The sequence below is a fragment of the Lytechinus variegatus genome, chromosome 9 (assembly GCF_018143015.1).
Source record: "Lytechinus variegatus isolate NC3 chromosome 9, Lvar_3.0, whole genome shotgun sequence".
Classification (NCBI taxonomy): Eukaryota; Metazoa; Echinodermata; class Echinoidea; order Temnopleuroida; family Toxopneustidae; genus Lytechinus; species Lytechinus variegatus.
The window spans coordinates 33,367,613-33,388,320 of NC_054748.1; the positions used below are offsets into that span (position 1 = coordinate 33,367,613).

The 20,708-nt window shown below is 35.9% G+C and overlaps 1 protein-coding gene across 1 annotated transcript in view; it reads right to left on the minus strand.

Moving 5' to 3' along the window:
• Positions 1-2,873: 2,873 nt before the first annotated feature.
• The window catches only part of LOC121421797, a 31,184-nt gene continuing 13,349 nt past the window's right edge, over positions 2,874-20,708 (minus strand). Inside the window, exons 2-4 of the mRNA XM_041616598.1 lie at positions 15,839-15,911; positions 11,745-11,869; positions 2,874-4,383 (exon numbers count right to left, since the gene is read on the minus strand). Of these exons, the coding sequence (XP_041472532.1) occupies positions 4,201-4,383; positions 11,745-11,869; positions 15,839-15,884 (354 nt within the window). The 5' untranslated portion in view covers positions 15,885-15,911 and the 3' untranslated portion in view covers positions 2,874-4,200. The remainder of the gene's footprint in view (positions 4,384-11,744; positions 11,870-15,838; positions 15,912-20,708) is intronic.

The following is a 20,708-nucleotide window of genomic DNA, read 5'->3' on the forward strand; positions in this document are numbered from 1 at the left end:
ATTATGACTCAATTGTTGCGCATGAGTTTTATTTGTTTCACATGAGTGACCACTTTAAATCAAAGCAACAATCACTATGCAAGCATTTTATTTCGGGGTTAGTACGAGTATTTTGTGGTTTTTATCAGCAAAAAAGAAAAGAAGAAAAAAAATCAATTTTTGTTATTGGTGGGTAGGACTATCATACTAAATTTGCAGGTGGGGGACTGGTGCAGCTGTGGCCGAGTGGTCTAAGGTTCGATTTGCGGACACGGCACCTATGCTTTTTTTTATCTTGCATTCAAATAAATGGATATGCTTTATGCATTATTTATAACTAGGCTTGTACTTGTTTTTTTTTAAATGTCCGTTTATAACTGCCAAGCATAATCTTAACACGGAATTTTGGAAATTTGGATGTTGCCTTGTAAAGGCTTTTAACTTATTAATAAATTTTGGTAGAATAATAATTTACATCAGCTGTCTTAATTTGTATGACAAGAATGTGAATTTTCCAATGTTTGATTCTTATGTGATAAATTCTCACTAATAAAACCAGGAATTGGCGTTAGAGGGGCACGGAGGCGGTCGCCCCTTTTATTTTTTCAAGAATGATCTAAAAAAGAAATGAAAGCCCCCCCCCCCTAAAAAAAGGTATTCAACATACCATGATCTAAGGGAGGTCTGTTGTGTATCAACGAACGTAGAGGGCGTCAACACTTTGCAGTGTTAGCAGAGTGAAACGTTGACGCCCTCAACATTCGTTGCTTTGTATTATCGATGATAATATGGGGGGGTCGAAAGCATAAATTATACAAGTAATAAGAACATATTTTTACAGGAAATACAACGAAAGGAGCGCGTACATGACATCTCGCCCGAAATCAAGAGATATTTTTATAAATAAATTCTTAAGCTCTTTGTACCAGTTTTTATAGTATGTAGAATATTTTTACCAATGTGAGCTCAAATTGGGTGGGGTCATTATGTTGCTAGTACTGTCAGTCGTTCCATTAAAAAAATTGTGCGAAATGTCATTTTTTTCTCAAGTTTTACTTTTTTTTTTAAAAGAACGAATAGATATAAGCTTTATAAGGTAGATATTTATATACCGCCCCCGACGGTGAAGGTTCTTAGCAGGAATCCGCAATGGTCATTTCTACTTGCCTGTCAATTGCAAATTTGATATTCACAAAATCAAAGGGATTATTCCTTGTCTTAGTTCTTTCAAATATCAGTCTGTTTTTTTGAGATATGAACCCTTTTACACCAATGATATCATTATGATAGTATAACATGAATTAACTTTTATCTAATGTCTGCAATTGTCACAGTTTGGTAAAATCAAATGAAATAAAAATGTACTGTACATGTAATTGGATGAGATATCTTGAATGTTTTATTTATGTTTTAGTACATCGCGACTGGGGCCCGTTGCGAAAAGTGTTACGTTTAAACGAATGCACGCTTTATTTGATTGTTTAAAAATCAAGTTGTGTTAGATTTTTTTACAGTAATAATGTTTAAAATTAAATAATTCGTTGGTTACTATAACATTAGGTTGTTTAACAATTTAAACAACCATGCTTTTTATTAAAAATATCAAAAATTGAACTTTGTTGTTTAAAAACTTCACAGTCCTGAAGTTCGCGACACACAACTTGTCTTTAGTTGTGAAGTTCGTGATTTATTGGGTTGCAAACTTTTGTAATTTTAATCGTTAAACGGGTAAAAAAACGTTGTATAAATTTTTTATAGGGTGTTTTTTCGCAACGGGTTCCAGGAAATGCACCGCTCCACTGACATGGGTCACGACTGTTATGAGGCAGCAGTGGCGTACGCAGGGGGGAGGGGGGGTTACATGTGTTCAACCCTCCCCTTCAATTTTTCTAATACCCCCGTAAGAATTCAGCCCCCCCCCCTAAAATTTAAGTTGAAGACTTCTTTTTTATTGCTTTTTATTTTTTGCAGTAGAAACGACCTTAAGTATGTGGTGAAGACCTTTTTTGTCAACATTTCATTCAGCTTGAACCCCCCCCCCCCCCCATACTACAAAAATCCTCAGACTATGCCATGATGGCAATGAAGTATGGTCGATCACACGCAATTAATGACACGCAACTACAGACGTGAAGTTCGCAATTTATTCATTGCAAACTTTGCGATTTTGATCGGAAACTCGCGATTTTTGTTGCAAAGTTTGCAATAACAGCCGTGTAATTGGCGATTTTCGTTGCAAAGTTTGCAATAACAGTCGAAAATTTCGCGATAATCGTTGCAAACCTTGCAATTTTAAGCCGCAAATTTTACGATGTTTGTTGCATTATTGATGTTTGCAAACTTTACAGCGAAAATGGCGAAATAGAGTCGTGTGTGACCGACCGTACTTCAAAAAATGTCGATGAATCTCCCTAACATTTTTCTACAACCACTCCGTCGCACAAAATCTTGTCACCGCTCACTATTTTTTTTTTCTTTTAACTGTCCAATCTCACACATTCACTGATACCAGTCGTTTTTCCCATTAATGTAGGGTACCGTTTTAAAATAAATAAGAAAACGACTGTTTACGAGAAACACAAACGGGCCCCACGACTATGGGACGTAGTGCAGCAACTTGCCAAAATCCTTTGAATTTTCATTCCATTTTCTTTTCCGTATACATTCTCATGTTTTTTCCCGTCCACACAGTGATGCAATTACAGAAAAATAAAGAAGTAATCAAACAATATTCTAGTAGTTTAGAAAAGGTTTAATAGAAAAGAGTTGAAAGACAGCTACTTGGATTCATGTACAATGAATATTCTCTGAATAAACATGTTAAAAAAGATATTAAACTAAAACAAATGCATCGAGTGCAGGGGGGTGTGGGGTTGCATTTCTTAAACAATCAATCGTACTTGATTCGTCAGCATAAGGATTTATACCTCGGTCACATTTTCCCTCCTGCCGGCGTACGGCGAGTCAAAAACAGCTCTGGTACTCATGCGATAGGTTTAAACAACAAATCAATCAAGATGCATCTGTTTCTCTAATATTTAGAATGAAAAATGAATGGAATTAAAATCACGCGACCTAACTGATTTTAAGCACTCAAACCAGACCGATTGCTATAACCCGGGAAAGGGAAAGGAATAAGGAAATCACTTTTATGACATGTTTTATTGATATCATGGCATGTAATTTGAAAAAGCATGTGGTATTTAACATACCAAGATTACGGCCAAAGTTGGATGATTCATAACATTACGCCACAACCATGTGACAAAAAAACCCCGTAAAATTAAATGACTCGTCAAAATGGGAAAAATATAAGAAAACGAGGGTATTGCATTAAAAGTACAAAAATTGGCAAACTCTACGATATCAAATACCAGGTGACATTATTGACTTAACTATAGACTATACACAAAAATACAAATTATTGCTTATATGAATGGTTTTATCACACATGTCTCAACGTGATCTAGCAAGTCTGTCGATACGTACAGAAGAAGGGGAAAATAAATCTCAATTAGCAGATCCTAGAAAGTACAAGTCTGCACTGGGCATATAACTTTGTATAAGGTAGGAAAAAATATTTGAAGATGACTCGATTCCATGGGGTATCCCACAAAGAGAAGCGTGATTGGAGTGTTTCATGCTTGAACATGTTTTACGACAATGCCCATTTAACGCGTTATCTGATTGGTGGATACTACGTAGTAGGTCGTGTTCCGTGGACGTGCATGATTTGACCAATGGAGTGAAGCGTTATATACCGACTGAAATTCAAAATGCGACATCTATGAAATTTAGTAATTGAAATTTCATGATTATAATTTTCATTTACAAAAAGGCCCTCACCAGCATATTAATATTCAGAGGTTTGATATGCCTGGGGACTGTTGATATGAGGCATCAAAGGGGGGGGGTAAGGGTCGCAAATAGGCTACCCATACTGCCATGAGTGCCCCCACCCCCGGGGGGGGGCAACTTGCTAAAATATTCTAAATACATTCATTTTCATTGTTACATTTATATCTTTGAACTGTTTATACTGTATGTATGTTGTTTTTAAAAAGAGCCTTTTTAATCGGCTTGAGAAAAAAAAGGAAAAAAAGGAAAAAAATGAATTGAATTCACAAACACTATTTACTGCAAATGCACTCCTTTTACATTATTTCGATGAAATTCAACTGATGAACCGATGACCTTGATCACGTGAGCCTCTGATCCATTCTATTGTCTGGAAAAGATGAGGGCCCCCAGCAAAGCCACGCCCATAGCAACGAAGCTAGTCGACACGGCGGTACTTCCATTACACAAGTTGCCTGTGCAGCAGTAAATACAAGAATCACCCGCACAGCCTTCAACGCAGAGTGCAGTGCATGCACGCACCACACTGTTTCCGGATGTTGTTTTCTATATAAAATACAAAATAAGAACAAAAACTAGTCGTTGGAATATAGACAAGGGAGGGATGGGAAAATTAACATAAAAAATGGGATATCTGGAGGATTTTGCCCGAAAATAAAGCGAGCTACATGATCAAGGAGTTGTAAAAGGGCAGTCGGACTTGCCTGAATATCAACTGAGTAAGCCAAAATATTTCACTTAAAGAGTGGATATACACTTACGATCAGCAATGCCACACAGAATCGTAATGTGATTGTGGTATGAAAAGTGCAAAGAATGGACAGGCGCAAGTATCCAAGCACACATAAAGTTGATCAAAGATTATGAAGGTCCAAATAAATACACCATAGGGTGCTAAATTAAAGACGAGAAACTTCAAGATAAGCATAGATCAAGGTACTTAAAAGATAAGTCTAGATCAAGGTACTTAAAGGACTAGAAAAGCGTTAACTGGCCTTTTCGCAAGAGGACGGGAACGGACGACGGTAGTTGATTTTGGAAGATATTTTGGGGATCGTCGTAAAACACTGCGCTGCAAGCGCGTTTCCGTTTTACACCCTGGCGAAGGCATTTTCCGGAAAATTAGCCAAAAAGCGACTAGTGAAGAGTCTACACACGTCGCTGGTTGCATGCAGCGTGCGACACAGGCGAGTCCACCACCGCATGCAATTTGCACAGTTACTGATCAGAGCGCAGAGTTCCTCGGCACTTCACGTACAGAGAGAGCGGCAGTCAGGAGTGAAATCAATATACATCTCTATGAGTGAAATCCGAACATGCTTTTGCAGTCGCGTTGTTTATGATAGTTTTTTTTCTAAAAATAAATTAAAATGAATAGAATGACAGACAAAATCAAAATAAACAGATACTTACCGTATAATGGAAAGACAAATTGAAGTTTGATGGATTGATACCTTAGAAGCTGCCGAAAGATAGATATAGAAGACTGACAAATAGATAGAGACAAGATAGACAGATAGATAGATATACATAGAGAGAGAGAGAGAGGTGGATAGATAGAAAGAGAGAGAAAGAGGGAGAGATGGAGATAGAGAATTTGAGAGACACGGCAGATAGATAGATGTTAGATAGATAGATAGAAAGATAAAGAATGAGAGAGACAGGATAGAGAAATTAACAGATAGATAGAGACATAGATAGATATATAGATAGAGAGAAATATAGAAATACAGACAGATGGATAGATAGAGGATTTGAGAGATAGATAGATGTTAATAGATAAAGAATGAGAGAAAAAGAGAAGATAGACAAATTAACCGATACTGTAGTTTCATAGATAGACAAATAGATAGAAGACAGACGGATGGATAGAGAGAGAGAGAGAGCTGGAGAATTTGAGAGATAGATAGATGTCAGATAGATCAAGAATGAGAGAGAAGAGCGACAAATTAACAGATAGATACTGTAGTTACATAGGTAGGTAGAGAGAGAGAAATAGAGAAAGACAGACAGATGGATGGATAGATAGAGATAGATAGAGAATTTGAGATAGATAGATGTTAGATAAAGAATGAGAGACAGAGAAGATTATTAGATAGATAGATACTGCAGTTACATAGATAGATAGAGATAGAATTTGAGAGATAGATGACAGTGCGTATCAAAAAAACGGGACAGATTTGAAGTCTATAAAATTTTTGTTTCAAATAATGATGTCTATATTTTGGTGTTAATAGATGCTCTAAGGTCTTATCTTTGAAATGCAATTTAAAAAAATAAATTTTATTCATGCTTGAGCGAACACGGGACATTTTTGTTGGGGGTTCAAAAAGAGGCTTGCGCCAGAATTGCAGAATATGTGTAATACAATGATCAGACTTCTTGCTAATCAGGAGAAATCCTCTTCACCTTTTCATTATCTGTTCCACAATTTTCGAATTATGCTCTCAAATTTCATTTACAAAGTTATTTATTTAATTGAATTATTTCGTTTTTTCATTTAATCTTCTCTTACCTTTTAATTTTCCTTCATAAGTAACTGAGAAAAGAAGATTTTTTTGTCAACCCAAGCAAGAAGATTTGAATGATTAATTGGGAAAACTTGTGATTATTAAAATCGTTTTATTATGTGAAACAAACAATGTTATGTACCTTTAAGAGACATGAATCTATTTTTCAATGGGTCTTTAATTCCTTGACCAAGTTTAATTGCTTGACAGGAAACACAGGAAGGGATTCATGTCTTTCTATGACAATGGTGTATTGAGTCAATTTTGAAGGAGCTAGATATGGCAGATCGGGTAAAATGTATTAAAAAGTTGTGAGCGAGCGAAGTGAGCACGCAAATATTCCCACTTTTTTAATTACAATATCAAATTTTGTGATAGATTTTGACATAATATTCAGAAAATAATATCATATTTTACTTTCTATCTGTCCTTTTATTTCCTGTCCACTTTTTTTTCTTGGTCATGATTGTTTTAATGGGGGGGGGGGAGCAACCCGAGCGCCCACCCATCTGTGTGGCTTTGTCCAAAAGGCACCATAATCTTTGTAGCACATAATGAAAGGATTTGAATAAAAAAATCCATGCTCTCCCATAATTCAGTTGAAAAAAATAATTTTAGCTTGAAGAAGGAATATTCAAAGCTAACAGAAAGCATATTAAAAAGAAATAACAGAATAATTCAAGCAAATAAATAGATCTGAAAATGAATTTTGACCGCATGATTTGAAAATTATGGCAAAGATAATGAAAAGGTTAAGAGGAAGTCTGCTAATAAGCAAGAAGTCCGATCATCATATTACTCATATTCTGCAATTCTGGCGCAAGCCTCTTTTTGAACCCCCAACAAAAACGTCCCGTGTTCGCTCAAGCATGAACGAAACTAATTTTTTTAATAGCATTTGAAAGACAAGACCTTAGAGCACCTATTAACACCAAAATATAGACATAATAATTTGAAACTAAAATTTTATAGACTTTTCAAATCTGTCCCGTTTTTTTTGATACGCACTGTATAGACAGATAGAAAGACAGACATCAGCAAATCGGCAAGGCAAATGATCAATTAACATGATTAAAAGGCATACATTCGTATTGAACCTCGATATTATAAGCTCAACTGCATTTGCATGTACGGTATGTTCCGCGGATAACTTCGGTGCGGACTTTGGATCGCGCGCCCAGCTGATAATGTAAACAAACGTAGACGTAGACTCTTCACTAGTCGCTTTTTGGCTACTTTTCCGGAAAATGCCTTCGCCAGGGTGTAAAACGGAAACGCGCGTCACGGAAACGCGCGTCCTGCAATGCGAGTTGTGTCTTGTGTGACAAAAAAATTGGTTTACCTTTCATATCCACAACGGAAACTTTCAATCTTCGGTTCGTGTGCAAGCTACTCTGGGTAACAACGACATATCCGATTTAGGACGAGATTACAGAGCGACATTTGGCTCCTCCTTGCTCTCGAGGTAGCCGGCGGGGGGGGGGGGCACTTCCATTGACGAGTGCATACCAGGCGCGACCAAAGAAACGCGTAAAAAGTATCTCTTTTTCAAGATTGGGCACTTTACGTAGGTAACGTAATAAGGGTGTCAAAATGATAGAATACTGAAAAAGCGTATATATTTCGCTATGAAGCTACGTGTTTACGGTCAAATTTGCGAGGCGAGGGTATAAAAAAGACAAACACTTTATAAAGGATGTACTTCTTACCCCCAACACGTGTTTAGGGTTCGATTTGAACGAGGTATGGGAGATGGGGTGGCGCTAACCCAATGTAAGTAAAGGTAAGGCCCACGTCCGTGATCAATATCGCTTTACTTGTTTAGGGGGTCAATTCAAGAGGAGCGCCTTGAGCACCTAACAAGGTGGATATGTGCGCAATATAAATATCTTATATTATTATTATTCAAGGAATAATTGTCAAGGGTACCGTTTCGTTTCCAATACTTGTTAAGGCTATGGTTTCACAGGCCGATACTTGTTAAGGGTTGCATTTTCAGAATTTGCGAAAATACTTGTTTAGGTTACGTGCTTTTCGGAACCCGTCATGGTCGCGCCTGGTATCCACTGGTCAATGGAAGTGCCCCCCCCCCCCTTGGAATTTGAAATCTAATCCTCCATTTCGGGGGAATGTAAAACATAATGCTCACGGGGCATATATCCTTCACATCGTTGCCTGCCGTTTGTGTATAGGAGGAGCTAGCAAAAAAGAAGATAAAATCCGGATCGTTTTCAGACAGGCTTTGCTGTGCGATATGGTCTAGCAGGAGAGGTGAATATGACCAACAGATTCGATTGCTAGCGATCCATCAAAAATCCACGTAAGGTGCAATATCGATTCGACAGACTGTATTGATAAATACCTAAGCCTTAAAGATAAATGCCAGTTGTGGTAACGATTTCAAAATGAGTTCGTACTGAATCCAATCAAATGACCACCAAAGTTTGTATAAATAAAAATATGTGCCAAAGGATTCTGGAAGATATTGAGTAATTGCTGAGAAATTAGCAAATAAGCAGGGGATTCGGGCCAACGTTCCAAGCAATAATAATACACTGTCCCACGTGCGCTTATCTGTGTTGGTGATCTTCAGCGTGAACATTTTTTAGCGTAGATTTCAAGATTTTAGTTTATGTAACTGTACCAGATCTAGATCTTCGATGATATAGTGACAATTAAGCTTTGTTTTACACACTATCTCGTGAAATCAGTGTTTACTGCAACTTCTTTCATTCCTCTTTAATTCAACATTTTTTCCCGTTTTTGTCCGGGGTTTTCGTACTCGATTTTTAGCGTTTCTCATGTTATCACCAGCCCAGCGGCCAGAGTACCGGGATCAGAAGGGTATGATGTGATGAGCAGTCGTACGTACGTGCAGTGGCGTACCGTGGGTCATGGCATTGGGGGCACCAGCAAAAAAATTGAGTCACTAAGTGAGCGCACGAAGCGCGCCCAGTTGCTGGGTATACTGACCCATTAGAGACATTTTAAGGACAGTGCTATCAAACGGAAATGTCTCTCACTGGTCAAATAATGCGAGCGCGAAGCGCGAGCTTCCATTTTTTATATTCAGACCTAAAAAAGGACATTGTAATCAATCTAATCGTGATACGAACTTGTCTCGCTAAATAATGACCCCCAAATACATGAAATCCGAAGATTTTAAGGACTATATTTTAGAAATCCATTAAGATTATACACATCTCACCGTAGTAATCTCATGCGAGTGCCAATAAGCGCTTGCTTATTTTGTTAGGATTGCATCTAAACATGCACATAAAGCACGTGTAATCATGATTTACCATACCCATCCCACTTATCAAATCTTGCGAGCGCGAAGGAAATTCAGAACTGAAGAGGGGCATTTTAAGGCTTGTTTGTAAGAATCCACGAAGACCATACATAGTTTACTAACCAAATGATGCGAGCGCGAAGCGCGCGCTGAAAATTTTTGATATTCAGATTAGAAAAAGGGACATTTTAAGGACTGATTCTAGGAGTTCATATTTCACCAATCCACTACTGCGAACGTGAGCACGGACAGGGAATGATTTATATTAAGACCTTAAAATGGGGCAATCACTATAAGTAGTCATGAAAAAGAAGCATAATATTGTACATAACACAATAATATTAAACTCAAAGTGCGAGGAAATATATTTGGCAGTTTGGAGTATGTTGACTTGCAAACGGGAGGATTTAGTATAGCATGATTATATTTCTCGGTAAACAGACAATGCGAGCACCAGGAACAATGAAGACATAGGCCCTGAGCAAATTATGTCTCATAAAGTTATGAAAAAAAGTTTCTTATGTAAGATAACATAACATAATTATGATATAATATAACATTATAATGAATAATAATGTCTTCTTTCCCACTACGTTTCTCTTCCTTTCTCCCTCTTTTTCTTCTTTTCCCCTTTTTTTTTGGGGGGGTCAGCCGATTGGGGGCACGTGCCCCATGCCCTTCCGTAGTTACCCCACTGCGTACGTGAAAGTACGGGATTTTCTCATCTCACAACTTGCATGCATGGTGTCGCATGCGTTGATCTCGACATGTTGCCTGCCCCATTTGCACACGAACCGCAGATCTAATGTTGCCGTACTCGAGGTTGCGAAAGGTCTCAAAGGCCCCAAAGGTACACATAATGGTTCTAAAAGACTAGGAAGGCGTAAATGAGTACGCGTACAGGTTCTTTAAGAGTTTAGAATGATGTGAACAAGCAAACATAAAAGCGCACAAAGAAAAAAAGGTTAAATAAGTGCACACAAAGTTGCTCAAAGAGTAGAAAGGAGAACACCTAAAGGTGCATGCTCAATGCACCTTTCTTTTACGGCGGCCGTACGGCGAGTCGAAAACAACCGGGTTTTTTTTACATTTTTATTCAAACCATCTATATGTATAGCTCGTACAAAAAAATAAAAACGGCTGTTTTCGACTCTCCGAAATGTGACTGTGCCACAAAGAGAGGGAAAGGCGTGAACAAGTAGGCCTAGACTTTAAGGTGGTCAAAGAAAAGATAAGTGCAAATGACTTCACAGAAAGGTGCACTCAGGTTGGAAAAGGCATAACTAAGTACACATAGAGGTGCTAAAAAAGTGGAATGGCCCAAACAAGTATACGGTGCTCAAAGACTTGGAAGGAATAAATGACTACGTAAAGGTGCGTAGAGTTTAGAAAGGCGTGCATAAAGGTGTTTCAAAAAAGGAAGGTGCAAACAAAATCAAGGTGCTCAAACGATGGAAAGGTGCAAATAAGTTGACATAATGGTGCTCTAACAATGGAAAGGTGCAAATAAGTTCACATAAGGGTGCTCTAACAATGGAAAGGTGCAAATAAGTACACAAAAGGGTGCTTTAACAATGGGAAGGTGCAAATACTTACACAAAGTCATAAGGGTGCTCTAAGAACAGCCGTGTTATAGTTTAGGAAATCGATAAGAAACAAAGCCCCATGCATACTATACCCATTTGTTGCGATCCGAATTTTAGAGAAATTTTGATAACATTTGAGATAAACATTCTAACCGATATAACCTTAGCGATCAGAGTTAAGAATATGATAATGGCTATATACTGATATCGAAATTCTGTTTAGTTCGAGCCTCCGTGTGGGGATAAAAGCAAATTCCTTTCAAATCACTATGAAGTCATCATCGGTTCGACTTGAAGCTGATTCGGACTTTAATCCGACCACATAAGCAAAGTTATGATTTTATAATTCCTTACATTTTCCGCACTTCAAATAAAATAAGATTCCGTCTTGGTACCTTCAAATTTAAATGCAAAATGCGATTTATTAAAAAATAGCGGCTCATCAAATCGCATAGTGTGCGCGGGGCTTAGAACGTTTCATATCGTTATTATGTTTAACAAAATGGCGTTATTCCTTACGATGCAATGTGTGTAAGGTACTAAGCTGCTTGCTGGACATGTATCTCCAACCCCTGCTGCAGTCGTATCCAGAGGATCCCGACACTCCGGTCCAGAACATACGTAGCAGTTGAGGGCCGAACTTCCTGTGTGTTGTAGCACAATATAACAATTCTTATTTACTAGACAGGTAAGTATACGACCAAAATACCCTTACCCGGAACAAATTGCAACAAATGGATGTTCGACGGGGTTTTTTTTATACTATTTGTCCTCAGGAAAAATATTGAAAATTTACCAATTCCGAAAGTGGTTATTTTCAAGAGGGCGTCCAAGATGGCCGCCATTCACTGAAAATTGATACAATTCACTTCTTATCCACCCTAGAATCCTATTTTGGTTTATATTCCATGTTCTAGTGGGTACAATGATTTGTTGATACAGGCTAGATTGAATTTAAACACTCCAGTATATCTGGAAAATCAAATACGGCGCCCAAAATGGCTGCCGTAGGCTAAATATCTACAATTATCCATTACTTACTCGACTTTAATTTGGTTTCTATTCAATAGTTTTAAAGGGATCTTTTCACTTTGTGAGCAGCTGATTAAAAAAAATCCCAAACTGAGATCAAACATGTGTATGAGTGCCAGTATTTGTCCTTAAGAAGCTTGAAGCATATCACATTATTGGATGAAAAACTGTAAGTTTATAGATACAAGAAGCAATTTATTAGCCTGATTTTGAGAACCGTAGAATGAATAGAGTTAATGTGTTGTAGTGCACATTATATACACATGGTCATTGAATTATTTTCAAACTTTGGTGTACAACTCCAAGGTTTTAAATTTGTTCCTGTATATATGATACTTTGAAACTTTTGGGATGGTATTTTTACACTATAAGCTTAATGTTTAGCCCATTTTTAAGAACCAGTATGAAAATTTTTAAATCAGAATTAAGTGAAATGATCACTTTAAGGGTGAAGTAGTACATTGGAACAAGTTACAAGGACAGTCAGTGGACTGGTGAGTCCAAAAATCCAAGATGGCTTCCAAAAGTGGAGCAATGGCTGTTGATACTTAAAAAAGACACAGTTCATTTCATATCCACCTGGGAGATATGATTTTGTTGTTAGATCATGGTTTTAATGGTCAAAATACCTTGGGACAATTTGCAAGGATAGTCAGTAGTCTAGTATGTAAAAATCCAAGATGGCTTCCAACTTTGGAGTCTAAAATTGCTGTTGCTATTTAAAAGAAAAAAAAGGCGATATAATTTGTCGAGGAATATGATTTTGTGTCTACACCACCGGTTTCAAGGTTCAGATAATCAATTAGGAGAAGTTATAATGACCGTCAGTGGCCTGATATGAGAGATGTGATTGTGATATCTAAACTATGGTTTCAACGGTCAGATTATTAGGAAAAGATGGCTTTCAAAAATGGAGTAAAAAAAGGTGGTATGATGCTTCTGATAAGGTTTGTTCAATATATGTCTGGGGAATATGAGTTTGGTGTCTAAGCCATGGTTTAAAGGGTCGAGTAATGCACTAGGGCAAGTTACAAGAACAGTAAGTGGTCTGCTATACAAAATCCAAGATGGCTTAAAATAATCGGGTCTTGAATGACTGCTGTTGCTGAAAAGTGGATATAGAATACTAGAACTGCAATCGTTTCAGAACGATGTGCATGCATTGACGCCTCTGATTTAATAGAAGGCAAGAAACAGGAGGAGATCAAGAGAAAACTCTAGATGATATACATTCTCAAAATATTAGAGGGCGCTATTTCTTAAAGGAATGATCACTGATGCGTAAAACACAGTTGGAGTATGTGAAATGATACAATTGGCAAACCCTGAAAACATGAGACCAAAATAAATTCAAACAAGGAAGTTATGGCAATTTAACTATTTCAAGACTTTGCAATAGAAGGCGCTATTTCTAAAGGTTATGGTCCCTAATTATGGACAGTATGTCTACCAAATCAGAATGAATTTGGATGAGAAACGGAGGCAGGAGAGGACTAACAAAAATTACATGTTAATCAAATTGGATTTTGGCAGATTTTGCTTTTCATAGGAAATTACATTCTCGAGTCAAACAAATTTCGTCCATTTTTAGACCATGTGGCCGCTGAAGAAAGAGAGAGAGAGAAAGACGCAGAGAGAGTAATAGAAATAAGCATACAAATTCGCTGACAATTCATCAACGTAACCCAGTGTTAAGTACATATCAGAACGATGTGCATGCATAAACTGAGTTTATCGCCTTATTGGACAAATGGCGTGCCATAGTACGTTCAGTTCGTTTTTGCGCGAAACCGATGCAATAGACACTGTGTACAATTCTGTTGTTGATAATATGTACATAGTGAGCAGTATACCATGTGTTCAGATTGACTTATCTTGAAATTTTCTGTTGTAACCTATGTCGTATTTGGTATCACTGGAAAGAGTATTCCAATGCGGTGACATTGATACCACTTTTATTTGTGCGCAGGCAATAGACCGGAAGTAAATGCCATATAAAGAAAGACATTAAAAATGAAGGTTTTGCACAATAATTTGAAGCTGACGTCAGATTTTTGTCAGTTTCTGTTACAAAAGGTTGACGAACGGTTGAAGTATATATCAATACTCATATCAGCCAAGTTAGAAAGAATAAGCTTCAATAATAAGGAAATAAGAGCAAGTTGAAGTTGTGCTGGCATTAAAGTGCATTTTGGGGTATTTTGCTGATTTTCGGGAGCATTTTTCAGATATTTCGTCAGTTGTAAGGTATATATTTTTTTGAATGGCATGAAAGATCATATCTTGAAGACCCTAAATTCAAAAAAGGGTACGGGTTTGGCTACGCATGACTGAATGAGGAGCATTCAAAGGTAAGCGTTTTTTAAACTTTAGAGGGCGCTATTTCAATGACGGAAAATTAGTGATGCGTAAAAACTAAGTAGTATGTATGATATGATACCGTAATCAATTCTTGAAATAATGAGTTCAAAATGAATCAAAACAAGAAAGTTATGGCCATTTTACGAATTTTTGACTTTACATTTCAATAAATATGACGTTTTTGAAGGAAGGCTATTTCGGATTTGAATTTAGGACATGAAGGTGGCATTTTGAAGGTCAGGTTATACGTCGCAGATGATAGAGAAAGTCTTGGACTATCTATAGCAATTTGTTAGAAGTCTGTAGCATGCAGGATAATTGAGATATGAAAGAATGAAGAATGGTATGCAAATGGACTTGAAATTGACAAAATGGCGCCTGGATGGTCATGCATGAGTGATTTTGGAAAATGGAAGACGAGAGGCACAACTAGGGATGCTGGACAACATGTCTACCAAATTTGGATGAATTTGGATGAGGGACGGAGTCAGGGTAGAGCTAACAAAATCATGTATTAAACAAATGGGATTTTGGTGGAAGAAGAAGAAGATTACGGAATAGGAATATGGAACAAGAACAATGCATTGTCGCCATTGGGCGTCAATGCAATTAACAAATATACCAGGGGTATTATTGAGGTGGATAATTTATAATATTGTATCATGATTTGGTAACAGCACCCATTTCCATGAAATTTCAGAATCTACCTTGGAATTTTGGACAAATTGGAAAACTAACCACCCTTGTTACTTGTCCGAATGTATTTTGAACCTTCATACCACAGTGTAGACATTATTTCTCACAGATTAATACTGTATGAACTCTGGCCATAATTGAGTGATAGGAGTCGTTTTAGATGCCATTTTGAACACCCTCTTGGATTTGTAGGCAAAATGGACAACTGCATATCATTGTGACCAGTCAAAACGTACAATTTCAACCATGAAACCATAGTGTGGACACCGAAATCATATCTCCTTGTTAGATTTTAAGTGAACTATGTCCATTTTTAAGTAACAGCAGTCATTTTAGACTTCGAATTAGGTATAATTAGCTGGTGTATATATATATATATATATATATATATATATATATATATATATATATATATATATATATATATATATATATATATATATATATATATATATATATGTATATATATATATATATATATACCAACTGGTACTTCAACGGAAATAGAAGAAATCTCTTCTTACCTGCCACCAAGGAGACCAAAAGAACGGGAACTAAGAAGGACTTCATGGCTCACTACACGCTTCCAAAGTTTTTCTGAATATTACACAAAGGGAAAAATGTAAAAAATATTATCAATTTTTTAAGGTGTTTTCATAGTTAAAATTAAATTGACGTGAGTATACCCAAGCTTTGCACACAATCATGTATGGTACCCAACTCTGTTGGCTAAATGAGTAAATATATTCATATATAAAGTGCGTATCAAAAAAAAAGTTTACACTTAGAAAAAATTCTGTAAAATTATACATTTGCTTTGCATCATTTCAGTAATTATGTTTGCATCAATATAATTTCTTTTGTTCTCTTTTTCTTTCCTGTAATACATGCCTGTACGCATATAAGAATAAGTCAACTATAATTTCTTCACTTCCAAAGGGGATCCACGCTTTGCAAGCTTTGCTTTTTAGTGGATCCCCCTCATTTCCATGTATGCTCCATATTATACTGTCTTTTCTGTTTTACGAAGTAAGAATGCCCTATAAAATTGTACTTGATTTGTATTGCTTTATATTACTTTGTATTATGTTTTGAATGGAAATGAAATAAAATAATTGAATTGAAATGAATTTGTAATATCCTGAAGATTTTTCAATTTTTTTTTTCATTCATTTCATTTCATTTATTTTCCACAAATCAATCAAAATACAAAGAAAAACATACAACTCATTCCGAAATAGTATGCATAATTACAATATAAAAGCAGATTCTAAGTGGATGGACCTAAAGTAAAGCAAAAGCTTGTTGTGGATAGGCCCTTAACAAATAATTTATGTGTAATCATTGATAGCTACAAATAATTATAGAAAAAATAGAGCTGAGCTCGGAGAAAGTTACAGAAACTGGACAAGGACGAAAACAGAGAACGTTACAAAGAACAGGGGCACACAGGTTACTAGACAAGACAAGGAGGACAAAACACGACATAAAAGAAAGAAAGAAAGAAAGAAGGAAAGAAGACCCGTCTATTATATTGCTGTTCATGATTGCGTCGTTAAAGCATGACGTAAAATATTTTGACAGAATTGATCGTATGCCAGTGGAATAGTAGACGGGTCCTTTGTAAGGGTATCTGCAGCTGTAAATATGAATACATGTAATTCATTACAATGGTAAACATACGGACATAGTGAGGGGATAGAGCACCTGGCAGACGAGGAAAAGAAAAAAAAACTTGATAGTTGCTAGGAGAGAAAAAGTATCAAAGGACCGAAGCAAAACTTAGAAGAGCTATGTGGTTTTAAAGAGTTTCCCCGGCTACCAGGTGCCCAATCCACTCTCTGACCGTCTTAAAAGTAATACGCAATTGAGTACAAATAGATAAATATAAATTGTGTATTTAAAGCTTACAGTTGGGTTCTACGATGAGTAATCTTTTCTCAAAAGAGACGTTTTCAATTTTCTTTTAAATGCAGTCAAGCTAACAGATCTTTTTATATCGATATTGAGTGAATTCCAATATTTGGGACCTGAATAAATAATAGTATTGTGGGCAAATTTTGTTCTGGTTTTTGGAAGATGAAATGAAAATGCTTGGCGTGTTGGATAGTCATGCAACTGGTTGTTTTTTATGAACATGTAATTAAGTGCCGGAGGCAAGTCATTATTATTCAGTTGAAACATAAAAGAACCCAACTGCAGAAGGAAAATATCAGAAACTCTTAAAACACCCTTTTCTAAAAAGAGAGGACCTGTATGAGCCCGTATATGGGCATTGGAGATTATACGAATTGCTCTCTTTTGAATAACCAAAATTTTATCAAGTTGAAGCTTACTAGAATTTCCCCAGACAAGAATACCATAGTTTAAATACGGAAGTAATAAAGTGGAATATAACATTTGCATGATATTGAGTGGAAACATTGATTTAAGTTTATACATTATACCAGTATTTCTAGATAAAATTGAGCAAATGTGGTTTGTATGAATTTTCCAGGTCATTTTGTCATCAATAAAAAGTCCCAAGAACTTAGTTGATTTTACCCTACTGATCTGGACATCATTCAATAAAATATTGTCAGGTAAACTTGTAAGAGAGTTACTAAATAACATAAAATTTGTTTTATCAAGATTTAGAGAGAGCCTATTGGCAAATATCCATTCACAAATACTCTTCAACTCGGTGTTAAAAATATGTACGAGCATTTGAGGGTTTTTATGTGAGAAAAATATACTAGAATCATCTGCATATAGAATAAAAGACAAAAGTGGAGATGAACATTGAAAATCATTTACATATATGATATAAATCAGGGGACCAAGGATACTCCCTTGAGGAATACCGCAAGTAATTAGTTGGCGTTTAGATTCTACTCCATTCAATGAGACAAATTGTTTTCTGTTTGTAAGATAACTTTTGAACCACTCCAAGGCCTTCCCCCTTACACCATAATGATGTAGTTTATAAAAAAGAATACTATGATCAATGGTATCGAAGGCCTTGGAGAAGTCCAAAAATAATCCGATTGTATGGCAATGTTTGTCAATAGCAGATGAAATTTTGTTAATAAAATGAAGAATTGCATGTGAAGTTGTGTGTTTTTCTCGAAATCCAAATTGATTATCAGATAAAATTTCATAGCGTATGAAAAAATCTATTTTTAAATTGGTACAGATCCATTTAAGCAAATGACGATATAAATGCCGAAAAATAATTCCGCTTGAGCGAGCACCACTTACTTTTGATAAGTTAGTGAAAATGATTTGCGCAGAACTTTGAAATAGTTATGCGAATAAAAGTAGACCTTAATCATGAAGAACACATGGAATTTAGCTGGTAAAATTTGATTTGAAGATATTTTTACCTCTTTTTTTAACTTGTTTCCTTGCCTAAAACACTTCGAAGTGTGCATTGCACCCCACCCCACTCCTCCACACACCGAGGCCATCCAGACGATATTTGCTTTACATTGAGCTGTGATTTACATGACATTTCATTTTCATTTCATTTCATTTATTTTTTCCATTTCCAACAATCATTTACATTTACAATAGTTTTGTTACATACATCTTGATATAATTATAATCAATAAAACAAAGAAACTTATTATGTATAATACTCAAGATAACAGGTCGGAAACGGAGGAGGCTGCTAAAAAGCGAAGCTTGTAGGATGCAGCCTCCTATAACATACGTATGAAGAATATAAACAAAACACAAACACAACATGGTAGAAATTTGAACGTAAAACTATCTGAATGAATAGTTTAAAAGAATAAAAAGAAAGAAATAGAAATGAGAGAAAATAGCAAGATCAGTGGTCTCCAGATTCTTGCCCCAACACTCACAGCGAATTTACGGATCAACAGGAAAACGAAAAATATCATATTTCACAGCTCGTAGTGCTGAGTATATATGAAAAGTATAATGTATGAGTGATGAAGAGTTAAAAAAACTAACGAGTATCTTGGAGAAACTTTTTCAACTTAAATTTAAAAGAATTTAGGCTTGGGGAATCTTTGATAGTATTATCAAGAGTGCCCCAAAGTCGAGGGCCTTCGAAAGTGAAGATGGATTTGGCAAGAATTGTCCGGGGTAGAGGAAAATGAAATTCCTCGGATTGACGTGTAGGATATTTATGAATAGTTTTGTTTTTATTAAATGAAGAATCAAAGATTGATGGTAGCATATTATTATTTAATTGATACATAAATTGACCCAAGTTATATTGATATGTTTTTACTTTTAAGATTTTATTGTCAATAAACAATTGGTCTGTGTGGGATCTCCAGGACATATTAAAAATAACGCGCAATGCCTTTTTCTGTAAAAGTAATATTCGTTCTAGATATGATGTATGTGTATTTCCCCAGACAATTATCCCGTAGTTTAGATAGGGTAAAATTAATGTTGAATAAAGCATTTTTAGGGAGGAAGTTGGAAGAAAAAACTTGACCTTATTTATAACACCAATATTGCGTGAAATTGTACGGCATATAAAATCAATGTGTGTTTTCCAAGATAAATTGTTGTCTACTATCAGACCTAAAAATTTTGTTGTAGTGACCACTTCAATGTCAGCGTTGTCCAATTTAATATCGTATGGTAATTTATCTAAAGAATTGCTGAAAAGCATACATTTCGTTTTTTTTACATTGATTGACAATTTATTAGATCTTATCCATTGTACTAGCTTCTCCAGTTCAATGTTCAATATATTGACTAAAATATCGGGATTAGGATGAGAATAAAGTACATTTGAATCATCTGCAAAAAGAATATAAGATAACATTGTCGAAGAATTGTGAATGTCATTTATATAGATCGAAAATAAAAGTGGGCCCAGTATGCTGCCTTGAGGAACACCCCAATTAACCTTTAGTGGAGAAGAATTTTGTTCGTTTATGTTAACAAACTGTTTACGGTTTATTAGGTAATTCCTGAACCACTCCAAGGCCTTTCCTCTGATTCCGTAATTTTCAAGTTTGTATAGTAGTATTTCATGATTTATAGTGTCAAAGGCCTTGGAGAGGTCCAGAAAAACACCTACTGTATGTTCAAAGTTATCAATAGCTTTTGTGATTTTTTCAACAAATGAAAGAGTGGCATGAGAAGTACTATGCTTTTGGCGGAATCCAAATTGAAAATCAGAAATTATGTTATATTTATTCAAAAATTCTAATAGTCTTGTATATATCACTCTTTCTAGAATCTTTGACAGAGTAGGCAATAAAGATATCGGTCTATAGTTACATACATTATTCTTATCTCCTTTTTTGTACACTGGTATTACCTTAGATATTTTCATATTGTCGGGCACGACGCCATTAATTAAGGATAGATTAAATATGTGTACTAAAGGATCAACAATATATTCAATGACATTTTTTAATA